General features: G+C 42.2%; 1 protein-coding gene across 9 annotated transcripts in view; it reads left to right on the forward strand.

Annotated features, from left to right (window-relative positions):
- Positions 1–17,596, forward strand: part of EIF4ENIF1 (eukaryotic translation initiation factor 4E nuclear import factor 1) — a 60,112-nt gene that overhangs the window by 25,604 nt on the left and 16,912 nt on the right. For 8 of the 9 annotated variants that reach the window (XM_053586886.1, XM_053586889.1, XM_053586881.1 and 5 more), the window contains exons 4-8: positions 1,479–1,606; positions 5,552–5,838; positions 6,105–6,306; positions 11,814–11,989; positions 17,376–17,511. In XM_053586886.1, coding sequence (XP_053442861.1) covers positions 1,479–1,606; positions 5,552–5,838; positions 6,105–6,306; positions 11,814–11,989; positions 17,376–17,511 — 929 coding nt within the window. Of the gene's footprint in view, positions 1–1,478; positions 1,607–5,551; positions 5,853–6,104; positions 6,307–11,813; positions 11,990–17,375; positions 17,512–17,596 lie in introns of all 9 variants that reach the window. The other variant, XM_053586884.1, reaches the window with a different exon arrangement.

Below are 17,596 nucleotides of genomic sequence, written 5' to 3' on the forward strand. Positions count from 1 at the left end.
GCACTCTACCCAGGGCCACAGCTTGAGTCTCTGTCTCAAAAAAAAAGTTTAACATTACAAACATTACAGGCTACAAAGGGCAATTGTGGGTTATTACACCTATGCTTCACTTGTGCTAGTGCAATAGTGCAGCCTGGTCTGATAGGGTTGAGGAAGTCCTTGCTGCAGAAAACACAGCTCAGTAAGTGTCCAGGATGTCCCTGGTGGTAGGTGGCAGAACTAGAATTTGATCCTAGACTGTTGGGTTCCAGAGCGTCTGCTTTGCACAATATACCACCTGCCACCCCATCATTAGAAAGGGAAAACTATGCATTATAGGTTTCTTTTTTTTGTTTTGTTTTTGTTTTTTTGAGTCTTACTCTTTTGCCCTGGGTAGAGTGCCATGGTGTCACAGCTCACAGCAACTTCAAACTCTTGGCCTCAAGCGTTCCTCTTGTCTCAGCCTCCTGAGTAGCTGGAACTATAGGTGCCCACCACAATACCGGCTAGTTTTTCTATTTTTAGTAGAGTTGGGGTGTCACTCTTACTCAGTCTGGTCTCAAACTCCTGAGCTCAGACAATCCACCCGCCTCAACCTCCCAGAGTGCTAGGATTACAGGCGTAAGCTGCCTTGCCCCACCTGCATTGGAAGCTCTTAAGCATCGTCTATTCTGCTTATGGAAAAATAGAGACTATGCATAGAAATTTTAGAAAAGTACACACCATTCCAGGAGCTACTTCTTCTTTTTTTTTTTTTTTTTTTTTTTTTTTGAGACAGAGTCTCAATCTGTCATCCTGGGGGTGAGTGCCATGGTGTCACAGCAACCTCAAACTCTTGGGCTTAAGTGATTCTCGTGCCTCAGCCTCCCAAGTAGCTGGGACTCCAGGTGCCCGCCACAACGCCCTGCTGTTTTTTGGTTGTAGTTGTCACTTGTTCGGCAGGCCCAGGCTGGATTCGAACCTGCCAGCTCTGTCTGGTGTATGTGGCTGGTGCCCTAGCCATTTGAGCTACAAGTGCTGAGCCCACAAGCTACTTCTGATGAGAGGATTAGGAATTCTTTTTCTCCCTTGTATTAAACTTTAATAAACTGAGTCATTATTTATGGAGCACTTACCTTGCATTGGACAGGTATAGTTGTTATAATCCATATGTATCCTAAGGTTTATGGTCTAAAGCAGCAGGATTGCGACCCACAGGAACTGTATTAAAGGGCTGCAGCATTAGGAATGTTGAGAACCACTGGTCTAAAGGTTTCAGTTGTGCACAATCCATTGTTTTCCAAGTAACTACTGGTGTTATGTGAGAAACAACAAAGTATTAATGAACTAATAATTGTTTTCATCTTAGAATAGGTAATGATTCTGAAGGCAGCCATGAAGTTTTATATTAGAAAGAGGTTTCTTACTTACTTACTTACTACCTAAAGAGGTTTAGAAATTAAACTACCTACATAGTTCCTGGGTATAAGTGGTAACTGTCAATACTTTTTGACCTATAGTGATGGTGTCTGGGACCCTGAGAAGTGGCATGCTTCTCTCTACCCAGCATCAGGACGGAGCTCACCAGTAGAAAATCTAAAGAAAGAGTTGGATTCAGACCGGCCTTCTCTGGTGCGCAGGATAGTAGGTGAGCACACAGCTGTTCAAGAGTGGGCCAGTAATTTTGGGGACATGCTTTTGGTTATTGTGAGTTTATGAATTGGGCGAAAAAGTCATTATCAGGAAACTGATTTACAGTTGGGTCTAGTAGACTGTGTTAGGCTATGTGCTGTTTAATTAACAGTATTAATGTCTTTCACGAACTGAGATCTGGTGGGTAGCATAAAGCTGTGTTGGAAATCTTATCTTGCCTTGTCTCACATATGATGCTAGTCCTTGGATGTGAATCAGTTCTGGCAGTTCTTAATTCATAATGGACTGTGATCTAAACACAGTGTTTTTTTGTTTGTTTATTTTTTGAGTCTTACGTTGTCACCCTCGGTACAATGCTGTGGTGTCACAGTTCACAGAAACCTCAAACTCTTGGGCTCAATCAATCCTCTTGTCTCAGCCTACTTGTGGGACTACAAGTGCCTGCCACAACGCCCAGCTATATATCTATATATTTTTAAGAGATGAGGTCTCACTCTTGCTCAGGCGGTCTCAAATTCCTGGACTCAAGCGATCCACCTACCTCCAGCCTCCCAGAGTGCTAGGATCACACGTGTGTGCCACCACGCCCAGTCCTTAAATATAGTGTTTAAATATGGTTTGAAACTGGAGTAAAGTTTGATTTTCCATTTCTTTACCCCTTTATAAGATGGAAACTTAGCAATATAAAAGCCAATCAAGGAACTTGTTGCAAGAACTCCTTTTGAGATGAGAGGAAGATCTCTCATAACAATTTAAAACTGAGCAAAGATGATATAAGTGACTGGTTTAAGCTATTAAGACCCCTCTACACAGAATCTATTAGTAGTATACTTAGTGTAGTAATGTCCTTCAAATACATATTTTTTTTGTTTTTTCTTGAGATAGTTTCTCTCACCTTAGCACCTTTGCTCACAGCAACCTCAAACTTCTGGGCTCAAGTGATCCTCTTGCCTTTCAGCCCTCCCCAGTTGCTGAGACTACAGGCACCTGCCGCAACACCCAGCTAATTTTTTTTTTGTAGAGACAGAGTCTCACTTTATGGCCCTCGGTAGAGTGCCGTGGCCTCACACAGCTCACAGCAACCTCCAACTCCTGGGCTTAAGTGATTCTCTTGCCTCAGCCTCCCGAGTAGCTGGGACTACAGGCGCCCGCCACAACGCCCGGCTAACCAGCTAATTTTTTTTTTTAAATAGAGACAGGATCTTGCTTTTGCTCAGGCTGGTCTCAATCTCCTGAGCTCAAGCAGTCCTCCCACCTTAGCCTCCCAAAATAATTATAGATGTGAGCATCTGGCTCAAACAATTTATTCTAACAGAATCATTAAAGATGTACACAGAAACTTTTATTAAAGTGAGGAAAAGTGAAAAGGAACATAAAAATTCAATAGAAATGGTAGATTGGGAAAACTTTGGAACATCCATATGAAAGAATATTATATTGTTGCTGGGCATGGTGGCTCATGCCTGTAATTCTAGCACTTGGGAGGCCAAGGTGGGTGGATTGCCTAAGCCACAGGTTTGAGAGCAGCTGATCTAAATCAAGACCTCATCTCTAAAAATAGCCAGGAGTTGTGACAGGTGCTTGTAGTCCCAGCTACTGGGAGGCTGAGGCAAGAGAATTGCTTAAGCCCAGGAGTTTGAGGTTGCTGTGAGCTGTGACAACACGGCACTCTACCAAGGGTGACAAAGTGAGACTCTGTCTCAAAAAAAAAAAAAAAAATATTACATTGTCTGGCTGTAAAAACATGTTGCAGACATTTTTATTGGCAAGTGATATTCATAATATATTGAGTCATAACCAAGTTATATAAAGCTATCCATGGGCGGCGCCTGTGGCTCAAGGAGTAGGGCGCCAGTCCCATGTGCCGGAGGTGGCGGGTTCAAACCTAGCCCCGGCCAAAAACAAAACAAAAAAAAGCTATCCATATTATATCCTGTTTTTTGGAAAAAACTTAACGGAAATTCTGAAAAAGTATATATAAGAACATTCTGGGAGCTGTTTCTATTAAGAGCATTAAAGCAGGTTTTTCTTAGATTAACCTTCAGTTTCCTGGTTTTTCTAGGAAGAAAATGTGATAAAATGTTAGTTTTTTCTTACACCTTTACTGAGATAATTTACATACAATAGCTTGCACATACAGTGTACCAGTTGATGTCTTGACATTTGTATCCACCGTGAAACCATTACCACAATGAACGCCGTAAGCATTTTCATCACTCCCCCAAATTCCCTAGTATCCCTGTGAGTCTCTCCCTTTTACCCTTCCTCACACTGATCTGCTTTCTGTCACTGTAAATTAGCTTAATGTATTCTAGAATTTTATTTAAGTGGAAATACTAAGTATACTGTTTGTGTAGCTTTTTTCACTCAAAATAATTTTAAGATTCATCCATGTTAAGTTATGTAGTATATTCCTTTTTATTACCTACTATTCCATCGTATAGATTCACACAGTTTATCCATTTATCTTTTGGTAGACATTAGAGTTGTTTTTAGTTTTTGACTGTTATAACTAAAGTTGCTATGAACATTCATGGAGTACTCTTCCATATGGACTTTTTTCTCTTGGGTAAAAACCTAGAAGTAGAATGGCTGGGTCATATAATAGATTTTTTTTAATGTTTTGAGAAACTGCCGAACTGTTTTTCCAAAGTGGTTGTACCATTTTACGTTTCCACCAGCAGTGTGTGAGAGTTCCACTTGCTCCACTTCCTCGCCAGCACTTGGAATGGTCAGTCTTTTTAATTTTAGCCATTCTAATAGGGGTGTAGTGACATCACATGGTTAGTTTGCATATCTCTAATGACTAATGATATTGAGTATCTTTTCACATGCTTATTTGCCATCCATATAACCTCTTTGAAGTGTCTGTTCAAACTATTTGTTCGTTTTTTAATTGGGCTGGTTTTTATTAAGTTTTTATGAATTTATATTCTAGATATAAGTCCTTTGTCAGAAGTATGCTTTGAAATATTTTCTCCTGGTTTGTGGCTTCTCTTTGCATTCTCTAAACAGTGTCTTTCAAAGAACAGAAGTTCTAAATTATGATAAAGCCCAATTTATCGTTTTTTTTTTTTGTTTTGTTTTGTTTTTTTTTTTGTAGAGACAGAGTCTCACTTTATGGCCCTCAGTAGAGTGCCGTGGCCTCACACAGCTCACAGCAACCTCCAACTCCTGGGCTTAAGCGATTCTCTTGCCTCAGCCTCCCGAGTAGCTGGGACCACAGGCGCCCACCACAACGCCCGGCTATTTTTTGGTTGCAGTTTGGCCACGGCTGGGTTTGAACCTGCCACCCTCGGTATATGGGGCCGGCGCCCTACTCACTGAGCCACAGGTGCCGCCCCTCTTTTTTTTTTTTTTTTTTAAATGGATCATGCTTTTGATGTCATGCCTGGGAACATTTTTCTTAACCCAGTGCTACAAGAATTTCCTTCTATATTTTCTTCTAGAAGTTTTATAATATTAAGCTTTACATTTAGATCTGTGATTCCATTTTGAATTAATTTTTGCATATACTACCAGGCATAGATTCAAGTACGTTTTTATGTGTGTGAATTTCCCAACTTTTCATCATTTGTTGAAGAGACACTTTAACTTTTTAAGCAGTTATTTCTCCAAGTACTGACACTGTAGTTTATTAGTTGACAAAACATTTGCTAATAATTCATAGATAAGGACTTGTAAAAATGAAGGCATTGCAAAGACTAATTGTGGAAAATCATTTATTGTTAAGTACGTTTGTTGCTCTAAAGAGAAAAAGCAAAAGTCTCAGCCTTACTTAAATATGTAATGTACATATTACTCTGCATATGTTGATAAGCCCAATTTTTAGTGGTGACGCCCTTCCAAGCCTTCCCCCATCAGTTTTGTGGACATACGGTATCCTAAAGAAGGAAAAGATACTCCTGTTTGCTTAATTTTCTTTCCCGCATCTCTGCAGATCCACGAGAGCGGGTGAAAGAAGACGACTTAGATGTTGTTCTCAGCCCACAGAGACGCAGCTTTGGAGGGGGCTGCCACGTGACAGCTGCTGTTAGCTCCCGGCGCTCAGGAAGTCCATTAGAGAAAGATGGTGATGGGCTTCGTCTGCTGGGTGGACGTAGGATTGGCAGTGGGAGGATAATCTCTGCCCGGACCTTTGAGAAGGATCACCGTCTTGGTGATAAGGACCTGCGGGACTTGAGAGACAGAGACCGTGAGAGGGACTACAAGGACAAGCGTTTCAGGGTTTGTCTTTTGGAGTCTTTCATACGTCATGTGCTTGGGGACTTAATGTTCATTTATATCAGATTTGAGAACCTGGAGGAACACAACCCACTCTTAAACCAGTTATGAGGACTAGGGACAGCTGGATGGGGGTGGTCACAGGCTTCAAGTCTATAGCAAAGTGCCTTCCACTTACTACCAAGCATAACTTAATTTATTAAGACTTTAATTGATGTAGAAATGACTAAAATTTTATTTTTTTAATTTTGCTTTATGAACTTTTCTAGAGAGAGTTTGGGGATAGTAAGCGTGTCTTTGGTGAGCGTAGAAGAAATGATTCTTATACAGAAGAAGAACCAGAATGGTTCTCAGGTGGACCCACAAGTCAATCTGAAACCATTGAACTGACTGGCTTTGATGATAAGATACTAGAAGAAGATCACAAAGGAAGAAAAAGAACAAGACGACGAACAGCCTCTGTAAAGGAAGGTCAGCACAAACTTTGGGAGGGAAGTTCACTGATTTTAAAATGAGGTGTGATTGTCATTGACTTAATTTTACATTTGGGAATGGGCACCAGATGTTTGCAAATGGAAATTTTTTCATGATGCAGCCTGATTTTGAAATTGCTTCTTACGTGAGAATTCACTAAGTGTAGATTGTGTAGCTTTCCTAAAGTTGTTCTGCTGTGCTAAACAGAAAAGTCTCATGGTACCCCATAAGAGCACTATACATGAAAAGGTTCTCTGGAGATGAGAAATGTGGTAGAAATGATGAGTCTCATTTATTGAGCAATTATGTACTACTCACAGTAGTGTTTCGTCTTTTTCTAATAACTCTGTGTGGCATAGATATTTTTTGCCCATTTCATAGATAAGCAAGTGGAGGCTCCAAGAGCTTAAGTGACTTAAGGTCATAGTGAATGTAAATAGTAAAGTTGGGAGTTGAAGGAGGTGCTTTTGGGCTTCAGAACCCACCTTCTTCACGATGATTTTAGACCTTCCCAGGTCAGTTGTTTGTGACTTGCCTTCCTTCAAATTTGGTTTTCTCAGGTGTAAGATAATAAGGTCAGGTGTCTCCCTTGCTAAACTGAAGAAGCCAGAGCTAATGAGTGTGCAGTGCCTGGTGCAAAGTAGGGGGGCCCATTGGTCTGTAGCTAGTTATCTGGGGGGAAGTCACTTAGCTCTGAGGTGGCCTTGGGAAGAAGCAGCTGGGCTGGCCTGATTAGTTTAAGTACTGGGATGGCTACTTAGAAGAAGACATAACCTTTGACAAAATCTTAAAAGGTAGGCCTATTTCTTTGTAAAGTGAAGCCAACGCCTGTTATAACAAGGGTTACTTTTAGCATTGATGATCAAATCAGAACTCAGCCTCAGTGGGGACTTAAGAAATTCTATTTCCTTCAGTCTTTAGGGTTTAGTTGAAAAAACTTGGAAATACTAGACAACAAAAGGGGAAGCTGTATTAATAAGTGAAAAATCAGTGTCACCTTAAAATTATGAAGTTAAGATGAATTGAAGCAGAAATAAGCTAATTTCCAGAATTTATTCAGAAAGAGAAAGAAATCACGTTAGTCATTTTTTTTATATACTCTTTAAGATACAGTAGATATTATCATTATTTTTGTGCTATTAGACATTCTTCCGTAGGGGGATATAGGAAATAGGTAACTTGGGAGACTTCGCTTTTATATTGCGTTTGAAATATGCCTTTGTCTCATTCTTCATCAGACTAAAGCAGCACCACCAAGAAGTGTGCCTTTCACCTAATGATAAAGGTCAGACTGCTGATAAGAGAAAACACATTTTTCTTAACTAAGATGAAATCTGAATTTCAACTGTCCTTATAGCAAGTGGAGGAGCCAGAGAATTGAGATAGATTGGTAGTGATTGATACCTTCTCACCTTATCAGAGAGATTGAGACCTGGAGAGAGGGGATGGGTTTTGTGGCAGAAACTTGGGATCTTGGCTCACCCCATTAGTTAACTTCAAAAGGTACCTAGTCTATCCTTACTAATGTCTTTAAAATAAATGCCCTATAGGCTTGGCGCCTGTAGCACAGTAGTTACGATGGCCAGGACGAGCTAAACAACAATGACAGCTACTACTACAACAACAATAACAAAAATAGCTGGGCGTCTGTGGTCCCAGCCACTTGGGAAGCTGAGGCAAGAGGATTGCTTAAGCCCAAGAGTTTGAGGTTGCTGTGACCTGTGACACCATGACTCTACCAAGGGCAACATAGTGATACTCTGTTTCAAAAAATAAAATAAATGCCCTTTCATTTCCTCTTGTCTGCAAGCATGAAAGAGGGTGAACAAGCCCAAGTGGTGGTACTAATCCCTACGGGGAGGTATGAGTGCCTTTTAGTGTTCCAGCTTTTCATTGAGCTTATTTAGCAGTTCTCTGTGGGCATGTGCTAGTGCTGGGAATGTAGCAATGAACACCACAAACATGGTCCCTGCATGCATGATTTTAAAACCGATTTGTGTTGAGCATATGCTCTATACAGGCCCAGTGTCAGGTTATATGCGTGTATGTGGTGAAGAATAAAATAGCTTGAATATGTTATATTTATAACCGGGGGAAAAGTTACATGGGACAAATTTTTTTTTTTTATGTAGAGACAGAGTCTCACTTTATGGCCCTCGGTAGAATGCCGTGGCCTCACACAGCTCACAGCAACCTCCAACTCCTGGGCTTAAGCGATTCTCTTGCCTCAGCCTCCCAAGTAGCTGGGACTACAGGTGCCCGCCACAACGCCCGGCCATTTTTTGGCTGCAGTTTGGCTGGGGCCAGGTTCGAACCCGCCACCCTCCATATACGGGGGCCGGCGCCCTACTGACTGAGCCACAGGCGCCACCCGGGACAAATTGTTAAAACATTTCATTGATAGAAAAAATTTTAGTTTTCAGCCTCTCTAATGAAAGTATATGCTCATTGTGAAATTTTTTTTTTTTTTGGACACATTAATATTTGCTTTAATACTTCTTTGGGGGGGGGAACACACCTTTAGTGAATGAACAAGAAACATTTTTACAGTAGTAGTAGGCTGTTATTTTTATCTACATGCCATGAATTCATAGGGAAGAGGTTTCAGTAGCTCAGGGAGGCACCTTGCCATTAAATGTGACAAAGCGTTGATTGACTTTGAATTCATGGGAAATAGGTTCCAGCACCTTGTATCACTGTTACATGGGGTCTATTGGTTATCCTGTGTGCTATGCTGTACACCTATTATGCCATGAGCTCATGGGGAATAAATAGGTTCTTGTACCTAAAAACATGGGTCCACTGGTACTCCTGTGTGCTATGTTAGATGCTTATTATGCCATGAGTTCATAGGGAATGGGTTCCAGGAGCTCAGGCTCCTTTCTGTTAGTTCTCCCAGAGTGCGCGTCTCTGGGTGGAGCAGGCTGGCGCTTCAGTTGAACCCAGGTACCTTTCTCTTTGGCTTCCTTCTTTTTCTGATCATTTTCCTTCATATGTTTCAGGAAGCTATCTTGGCTCTAAGAGTGCTCAATATGAACATTATCCTCTTGGCAAGGATCTTGCTCTCAACTTGCTGGGTAACATTGTAGACTTCTCCAGTTTTGCCATGGTAACATTTGTGTGGCACGCCTTTTTGAACAGTACCCATTCCCTTGATATCTACAATATCACCTTTCTTTTAGATTCGCATATATGTGGCCAAAGGAACAACTCCATGTTTTGTGAAAAGCCTAGAGAACATGTATCGGGTGCCTCTCCTCTTTCCCTTTGTGTTTGTCATTTTGGTGAATTACTGTCATGGCATTTTCTTAGTTTTTGTATGTAGACATTTGTATCCTGCATTTAGTAGGTTTTAAAGTTTCTTTTGTAAATGTCTGTGCATCCTTAAATTAAGAAACTGAACTGTAATAAAATATCTGTTGCTTGTCCCGATGTAGGCAGGGAGGTTCTGGTGGATAAAATAGGTTGGGGAGAAGCACTGACCTAATTAGGCTATTTAGTTGTTTACTCCTTTGAGGGCACAATTTCTTTTTCTTTTTCTTTTTCTTTTTTTTTTGAGACAGAGTCTTACTTTGTCACCCTTGGTAGAGTGCCGTGGTGTCATAGTTCATAGCAACCTGAAACTCTTGTGCTTAAGTGATACTCTTACCTCAGCCTCCCAAGTAGCTGGGACTACAGGTGTCTGCCACAGTGCTCAGCTATTTTTAGAGATGGGGTTTTGCTCTTGCTTAGGCTGGTCTCAAACCTATGAGCTCAGGCAATCCACCTGCCTTGGCCTCCCAGAGTGGCAATTATTGCCTAGTGGCAATTATTCCCACTTTATAAAGAAAGTCCACCAAAGCAGTCATGTATGTAGTGCAAATGTCAGCCTTTAAGGAATAGCATTTACCTTTGATTGCTGGCAGTAAGTGTGTGGTAACCCTCTAGAGCAGTGGTTCTCAACCTTCCTAATGCCGCGAGCCTTTAATACAGTTTCTGTGGGTCACGACCCACAGGTTGAGAACCACTGCTCTAGAGATACTGCCAGTTGCTTGTCTATGGCTTACAAAAATGTGTGTGACTGATTGCCTTGGCCCTCTGAAGGCTTAGGGTTCTCACATGGCGGGCATCTGTGGAGGAGCAGAGCTGCCTTACCTGCACAGTGTGGTGTAGAAGAGCATTGGTGGCTGTCCTGGGGTTGAACCTTCACTTGCTAGTCTTGAGACCTAGCAAGCGAAGCTAGGTCTTAACCTAGCTGTTGTTTTAACAGCTTAAAGGTTGCTTAACCTTATAGCTGTTGTTTTCCTGTGCTTTACTGTCAAGGTTTTCAGAGCATTATTGTAATGAAAGGAGAAGTTACCATTTAGCCTCTCTTGGTCTAGAATATCCTGGCTGATTAATAAGACTATAGTCATTGTTGGAGACTTTTGAGCCCAGGCTTTGCAGCTTTTTCTCCTAGGAGGACTTTATGGACAAGATCTGCCATGATCTTGATACTACAGGCAATTCTTTTATAGGTTTTGCAGAGAAGAGCGTTGAATGTTCAGTTTTTCAAATAAAAGCATCAAAACCAAGATGTGAGATGCCTTAAATGTTAGCTGGACTTGGCTTAGCCCATTCTAAAAACTGAACATTACAAGAGTTTAAGTATATCAGGGACTACAGATTAACACAAAACTGATCAGCAAGATACCTTCCCTCAGCTCAGTTTCATCAGAGTTACTGTAATACAATGGGATAAGTACTCTGAGAGATAAGCAAGGATTATATAGAAAGCAGCAATTAATTTTACTGGGTCAGGCAGGCTTCCCAAAGGAGGTGACATTTGAACTTTGCCTTGCAGATGAGCTACAACCAAACATGTAGGCAAATGTAAATTGCTCTCATGCCAGGTTTCACGTATGTAACTTAAGTTACTGAACCTTAACTGCAAGGGGTGGTACAGTGCGTGGGCAAAAGCAGAGCCAAATTAATTTGGTTCCATTTATAAAGAAGTAAGAGACTTGCAAAGATTATCTTTAAAAAAAAAACACAGACTCGGGCGCCGGTCACATACACTGAAACTGCTGGGTTCGAATCTAGCCTGGACCTGCCAACAACAGTGACAACTACGATCAAAAAATAGCCAGGCGTTGTAATGGGCACCTATAGTCCCAGCTACTTGGGAGATTGAGGCAAGAGAATCGCTTAAGCCCAAAAGTTGGAGGTTGCTATGAGCTGTGACACTACGGCACTCTACTCAGGGTGACAAAATACGACTCTCTCTCTCAAAAAAAAATACATAATAGAGGACTTGAAGCACATAGAATGACCATAATTCTTCCCCAGTTGTGTTGGTGCTCTGGCTTGGTATTAAGCCTTTTTTCCTCCTCTAGCTCTCATAGAAAGGAGACTGTTTTATTCTTGCACAGGAAGTCTGCTTTTGAAGTCATGTGTGGCTCTTCTGTATATATGTTGATAGCTGATGTCGCAGAACGAGAGCGGTTTGCTTGATCAGACTGTTTTTGTCCTTGTTTTTCTTTCAGGAATAGTCGAGTGCAATGGAGGAGTGGCTGAAGAGGATGAGGGGGAGGTCATCCTTGTACAGGAACCTGCTGCTGATCAGGAAGTGCCAAGGGATGCTGTCTTACCTGAGCAGTCTCCAGGAGATTTTGACTTTAATGAGTTCTTTAACCTTGATAAGGTTCCATGCTTGGCTTCGGTGAGTGTAGCAGCACGCTTATAAACTGTATGGTTAAATTTTTTTTTGTAGAGACAGAGTCTCACTTTATGGCCCTCGGTAGAGTGCCGTGGCCTCACACAGCTCACAGCAACCTCCAACTCCTGGGCTTAAGCGATTCTCTTGCCTCAGCCTCCCAAGTACTTCATGTCATTTCTTAGTTATTGTGTTAAGACATTTATATTCTACACCTAGTAAATTTCACATGTACCTTTTTTTTTTGAGATGGAGTCTCACTGTGTCGCCCTCAGTAGAATACTGTGGCATCACAGTTAACAGCAACCTCCAACTCTTGGGCTTAAGTAATTCTCTTGCCTCAGCCTCCCAAGTAGCTGGAACTACAGGCGCCTGCCACAATGCTTGGCTCTTTTTTGGTTGTAGTTGTCATTGTTTGGCAGGCCTGGGCTGGGTTCGAACTTGCCATCTCCAGTGTATGTGGCTGGCGCCCTAGCTGGTGAGCTACAGCCACTGAGCCTGCAGTGGAAATCTTTTATAGAAAGTTTTCAAACCAGAAGGTCAAAATTTAGGGACCTGTGTTTGGCTCCAAATGAGAGCACTTATAAAACTCCCCTGTGGCTTTGCACCTGTGGCTCAATTGCCTAAGGCACCAGCCACATACACCCAAGTTGGCGGATTCGAATCCAGCCTGGGCCCGCCAAAGAACAATGATGGCTGCAACCAAAAAAAAATAGCCAAGTGTTGTGGCGGGCGCCTGTAGTCCCAGCTACTTGGGAAGCGGAGGCAAGAGAATCTCTTGAGCTCAGGAGTTGGAGGTTGCTGTGAGCTGTGATGCCACCGCACTCTACCCAGGGTGACAGCTTGAGGCTCTGTCTCAAAAAAAAAAAACAACTCTCCTGTGTACTTAGGCAGAGGAAGAATTTACTCTTTTAATCCAAACTAAGTTCTAACCGTGAACCTTGTGATAATAACAGGCAGCATGCATATAGGACTACTGAGTCTTCCAGGCTTTACATAGAGGAAGTCATTTTATATTCACAAATTCCTTTTTTTGGCAGTTTTTGGCCAGGGCTGGGTTTGAACCTGTCCCCTCCGGCATGTGGGGCCGGTGCCCTACTCCTTTGAGCCACAGGTGCCACCATATTCACAAATTCTTTGAGATGACTACTGTTTACATTTTACAGATAAGGAACAGGCACAGAATTTGCCCAAAGTCACACAGCCAGTAAGTGGTGGAAACTGACTTCTAATTTATGCAGTGTCAGTTAAGAATTTCTACCATTAACTTTCTACAACTATACTGCCTCTGAAATACAAAATTTAGGAATAGGAATTAAAGCACTATCTGTGATCCTTTGGCTTTCACAATCAAAAAACTTCATGGGCGTTGCCTGTGGATCAGTGGGTAGGGCGCCAGCCCCATATGCTGAGGGTGGTGGGTTCCAACCCAGTCCCTGCCAAACTGCAACAAAAAAATAGCCGGGCGTTGTGGCTGGCACCTGTAGTCCCAGCTACTCGGAAGGCTGAGGCAAGAGAATTGCCTAAACCCAAGAGCTGGAGGTTGCTGTGAGCTGTGATGCCATGGCACTCTACCTGGGGCGATAAAGTGAGACTGTCTCTACAAAAAAACTTCATTAATTAATTAAAAAAAAAAAAACTTTGTTAATTAAAAAAAAACTTGGCGGCACCCGTAGCTCACTGGGTAGGGCTTCCAGCCACATACACTGAGGCTGGAGGGTTCAAACCCAGCCCAGACCAGGTAAAAAAATGACAATGACAGCTGCAACAACAACAAATGTGTGTGTGTGTGTGTGTGTGTGTGTATCCCCACAACATACACATGTGTTTTGTTTTGTTTTTGTTTTTGGCCGGGGCCGAGTTTGAACCCACCACTTCCAGTATATGGGGCCAGCGTCCTACTCCTTTGAGCCATAGGCGCTGCCCCACTTGTGTATTTGTAGGCTATATTCACTAGTATCACAATACCTTAGAAATCGACAGCCACAAAAATCTATGCAAATGAAAATACATGGATCATACACGAAAATAATTTGTAAATTTTTGTGCATTTTTGGCATGCTTCATACAGCACCTAACAATTAGCTATCTTTTTAATTATTTTTATGACAGTATCTCTGTTGCTCAGATTAGAGTGCTGTGGTATCAGCCTAGCTCACAGCACCCTCGAACTCAAGCAATACTCCTGCCTCAGCCTCCCGAATAGCTGGGACTACAAGTGCCCACCACAGTGCCCTGCTAAGTTTTCTGTTCTTAGTATAAATGGGATCTCTCTCTTGCTCAGGCTGGTCTTGAACTGCTAAGCTGAGGTCATCAATGTGCCTTGGCCTCCCAGATTGCTAAGATTACAGGTATGAGCCCACTGCACCCAGCCAGAAAAAAAAAAAAAGAAATTTAAAACATCTAGAGTAAAACAAAAATATAGAAATTTCTTTAAAAATGAAATCAGGTAGGGCAGAGCCTGTGGCTCAAAGGAGTAGGGTGCCAGCCCCATATGCTGGAGGTGGCGGGTTCAAACCCAGCCCCAGCCAAAAACTGCAAAAAAAAAAAAAAAAAAATGAAATCAGGTATCGATCAAAAAAAAACAAGTAATCATTAAAGAGGAAAATATTTCACAGTATTTTTTGGATAACCAGAATGATATTATGAATCCAAGGATATTATGACTGGGCACAGTTACACACCTGTAATCCTAGCACTCGGTGAGGGCGAGGCAGGTGGATTGCTTGAGCTGAGGAGTTTCAGACCAGCCTGAACAAGAGCAAGACCCTGACCCTGCCTCTACTAAAAAACAGAATATATTAGCCAGGTGTGTGGCGGTACCTGTAGTCCCAGCTACTTGGGAGGCTGAGGCAGGAGGATCCATTGAACCCAGGAGTTTGAGGTTGCTGTGACCTAGGTTGACATCATGGCACTCTAGTCAGGGACAACAGAGTGAGACTCTGTCTCAAAAAAAATAAAAAACGGCTTGGTACCTGTAGGTCAGTATTAGGGCACCAGCCACATACACTGGAACTGACAGGTTCAAACCCTGCCCCGGCCTGCCAAACAACAGTGACAACTACAACAAAATAACCAGGCCTTGTGGGGGGTGCCTGTACTACTACTACTTGGGAGGCTGAGGCAAGAGAATTGTTTAAGCTCAGGTGTTTTAGGTTGCTGTGAGCTATGATGCTATGGCACTCTACCAAGGGCGACATAATAATACTAAAAAAATCCAGAAAATCAAGTCCAAGGATATGAGTTCTCCAAAAGGCTTTTGTTCGAAGGACCAAATTAATCATGGTAATAGGTTCCCCCCACCATTTTTTTCCTGTAGACTTCCTCTGTGGTGAGCATATAGATAGGTTACCTTAATTTTCTGTTGAATATTAAAAATCTATTCTAATGAGAACAGCTGGGCAAACACCAGAATACAGTTCCCAGGCCCCTCTTCTCCATTAGCTGATGGCTGACAGGGATGTAGCAGAGGATGCCCTGACCAAAAAAGTGGAGCTGCGAGTGCAGATTCCCGTTTCCTGTACCCTCAGATACAGGATGGGAGGGCCTGCTGTAATAGTGTCCCAGTTTGCTCTGGGGAAGAAAATTGGCTAGATAAACTCATGATTCTTCTCAGGGTTAAAATGCTTTAGGTGTTTTTTTGTTTTTGTTTTTGGCCAGGGCCCTACTCCGTTGAGCCACAGGTGCTGCCCAAAATCCTTTAGTTTTTGAATGTTAGTAAAAAATGTGTAAAAAAAACCTATTTCTACTCTTTATGCTTTTCACCTATAATAAAACTTCACTTCTCTGCTAGAAGCAAAATTGGTCACTGAACAAAATATGGAAATTTTTTGTTTTGTTTCGAAACAGAATCTCACTCACTTGCCCCAAGTAGGGTGCTGTGGCATCATAGCTCACAGTAGCCTCAAACGCTTGGGCTCAAGTGGTTCTCTTGCCTCAGCCTCCTGAGTTGCTGGAGGGTGATATAATGCCCAGCTATTTTTAAAGACGGAGGTCTCTTGCTCACGCTGGTCTCAAAACTCCTGAACTCAAGTGATCCATCCGCCTCAGCTCCCAGAGTTCAGGGATTATAGGTGTGAGCCACTGTAGCTGGCGTGGAAATTTATTGTTCTATTTTGGAACAACTACAGCAAGAAAATAAAAGACCAGAAGAAATAAAAGGAGTTAAATACAAAGCTATCATTTGTGTGGTTTTCAAATTCTTCAACATTGAAACATTCTTAATAACTAGCTTTTAGTTACTTTTTTTTATAATTCCTTTTTATCACTAAGGTGTTATTTTTGATATCACTGAAAAATCCCTAAATTTTCAGTGAAACAGCACTCTTAATACTTCTCATACTTCTTTTTTTTTCCTTAAGACTGAGGTAGTCCTCCTCGGTTCTGAGGTTCAGTGCCATGGGAACATCGTAGCTCACAGCAACCTCAAACTCTTGGGCTCAAGTGATCCTCTTGCCTCCCGAGTAGCTGGGACTACAGGCGCCCACCACAATGCCCAGCCATTCCTTTGTTGCAGTTGTCGTTTAGCTGGCACAGTCTGGGTTCAAACCCACCAACTTCAATACATGTGGCTGGTGCCCTTAACCACTGTGCCGTGGGGGCCGAGCCAAAATTTCATGGAAGCTTGTAAAGCTTTATAAGCTTTACTTTAACTTTTGGCTTCTGAAATTGTCAGGATTTAATTTCACAATGTTTATTACAACATTGAGACCACCAAATTTGAAGCAAGGGTTTTCTTTTATCAGTTCTCCATACTAGATGTTTAGTTGAAGGCCTCTCTTTAGCTTGGTAGTGGAGTACCTCATTGTGGTGCTGATTTTGACTTTGAAACTACATCCTATGAGAATATAAAGGGTAAAAAGCCACAACACTGTGTGGCATAGAGGCTTTGCTTTATATTCTTAAAAAATACATGGTTGGTTATATTCAAGTTTGGGTTACTTAGAAATGATCCAGGAAGGGGAAGGAAAATTAAAGGTGTTCAGAATCCTAAGTTCTTCAGGTCAGCAGCATCAAAGGTAGTTTCGAAGTAAGTGACCCTTCACCCTTCTATAAAATTTGAAACTTCTTGCCCTTTTTCTTTTTATTTATTTATTTATTTTTAGAGACAGAGTCTCACTTTACGGCCCTCGGTAGAGTGCCGTGGCCTCACACAGCTCACAGCAACCTCCAATTCCTGGGCTTAAGCGATTCTCCTGCCTCAGCCTCCCGAGTAGCTGGGACTACAGGTGCCCGCCACAACGCCCGGCTATTTTTGGTTGCAGTTTGGCCGGGGCCGGGTTTGAACCCGCCACCCTCGGTATATGGGGCCGGCGCCTTACCGACTGAGCCACAGGTGCCGCCCTCTTTTTCAGTTAGAAACTATTATCTTAGCCTCTGTTGTCTTCTTTAGATGATAGAAGATGTTTTGGGAGAAGGATCAGTCTCTGCCAGTCGTTTCAGTAGGTGGTTCTCTAATCCAAGCCGATCAGGAAGCCGATCCAGCAGTCTCGGGTCAACACCACATGAAGAACTGGAGAGACTCGCAGGTAAAACGACTTCAAATTCTGTCTTTTAACGTAGATGTGAGCTTTCTTTGACATAGTTAATTTTGTCTTCATTAGTCAGGGGTCC

This window comes from Nycticebus coucang, chromosome 4 (genome assembly GCF_027406575.1).
Source record: "Nycticebus coucang isolate mNycCou1 chromosome 4, mNycCou1.pri, whole genome shotgun sequence".
NCBI classification, from domain to species: Eukaryota; Metazoa; Chordata; class Mammalia; order Primates; family Lorisidae; genus Nycticebus; species Nycticebus coucang.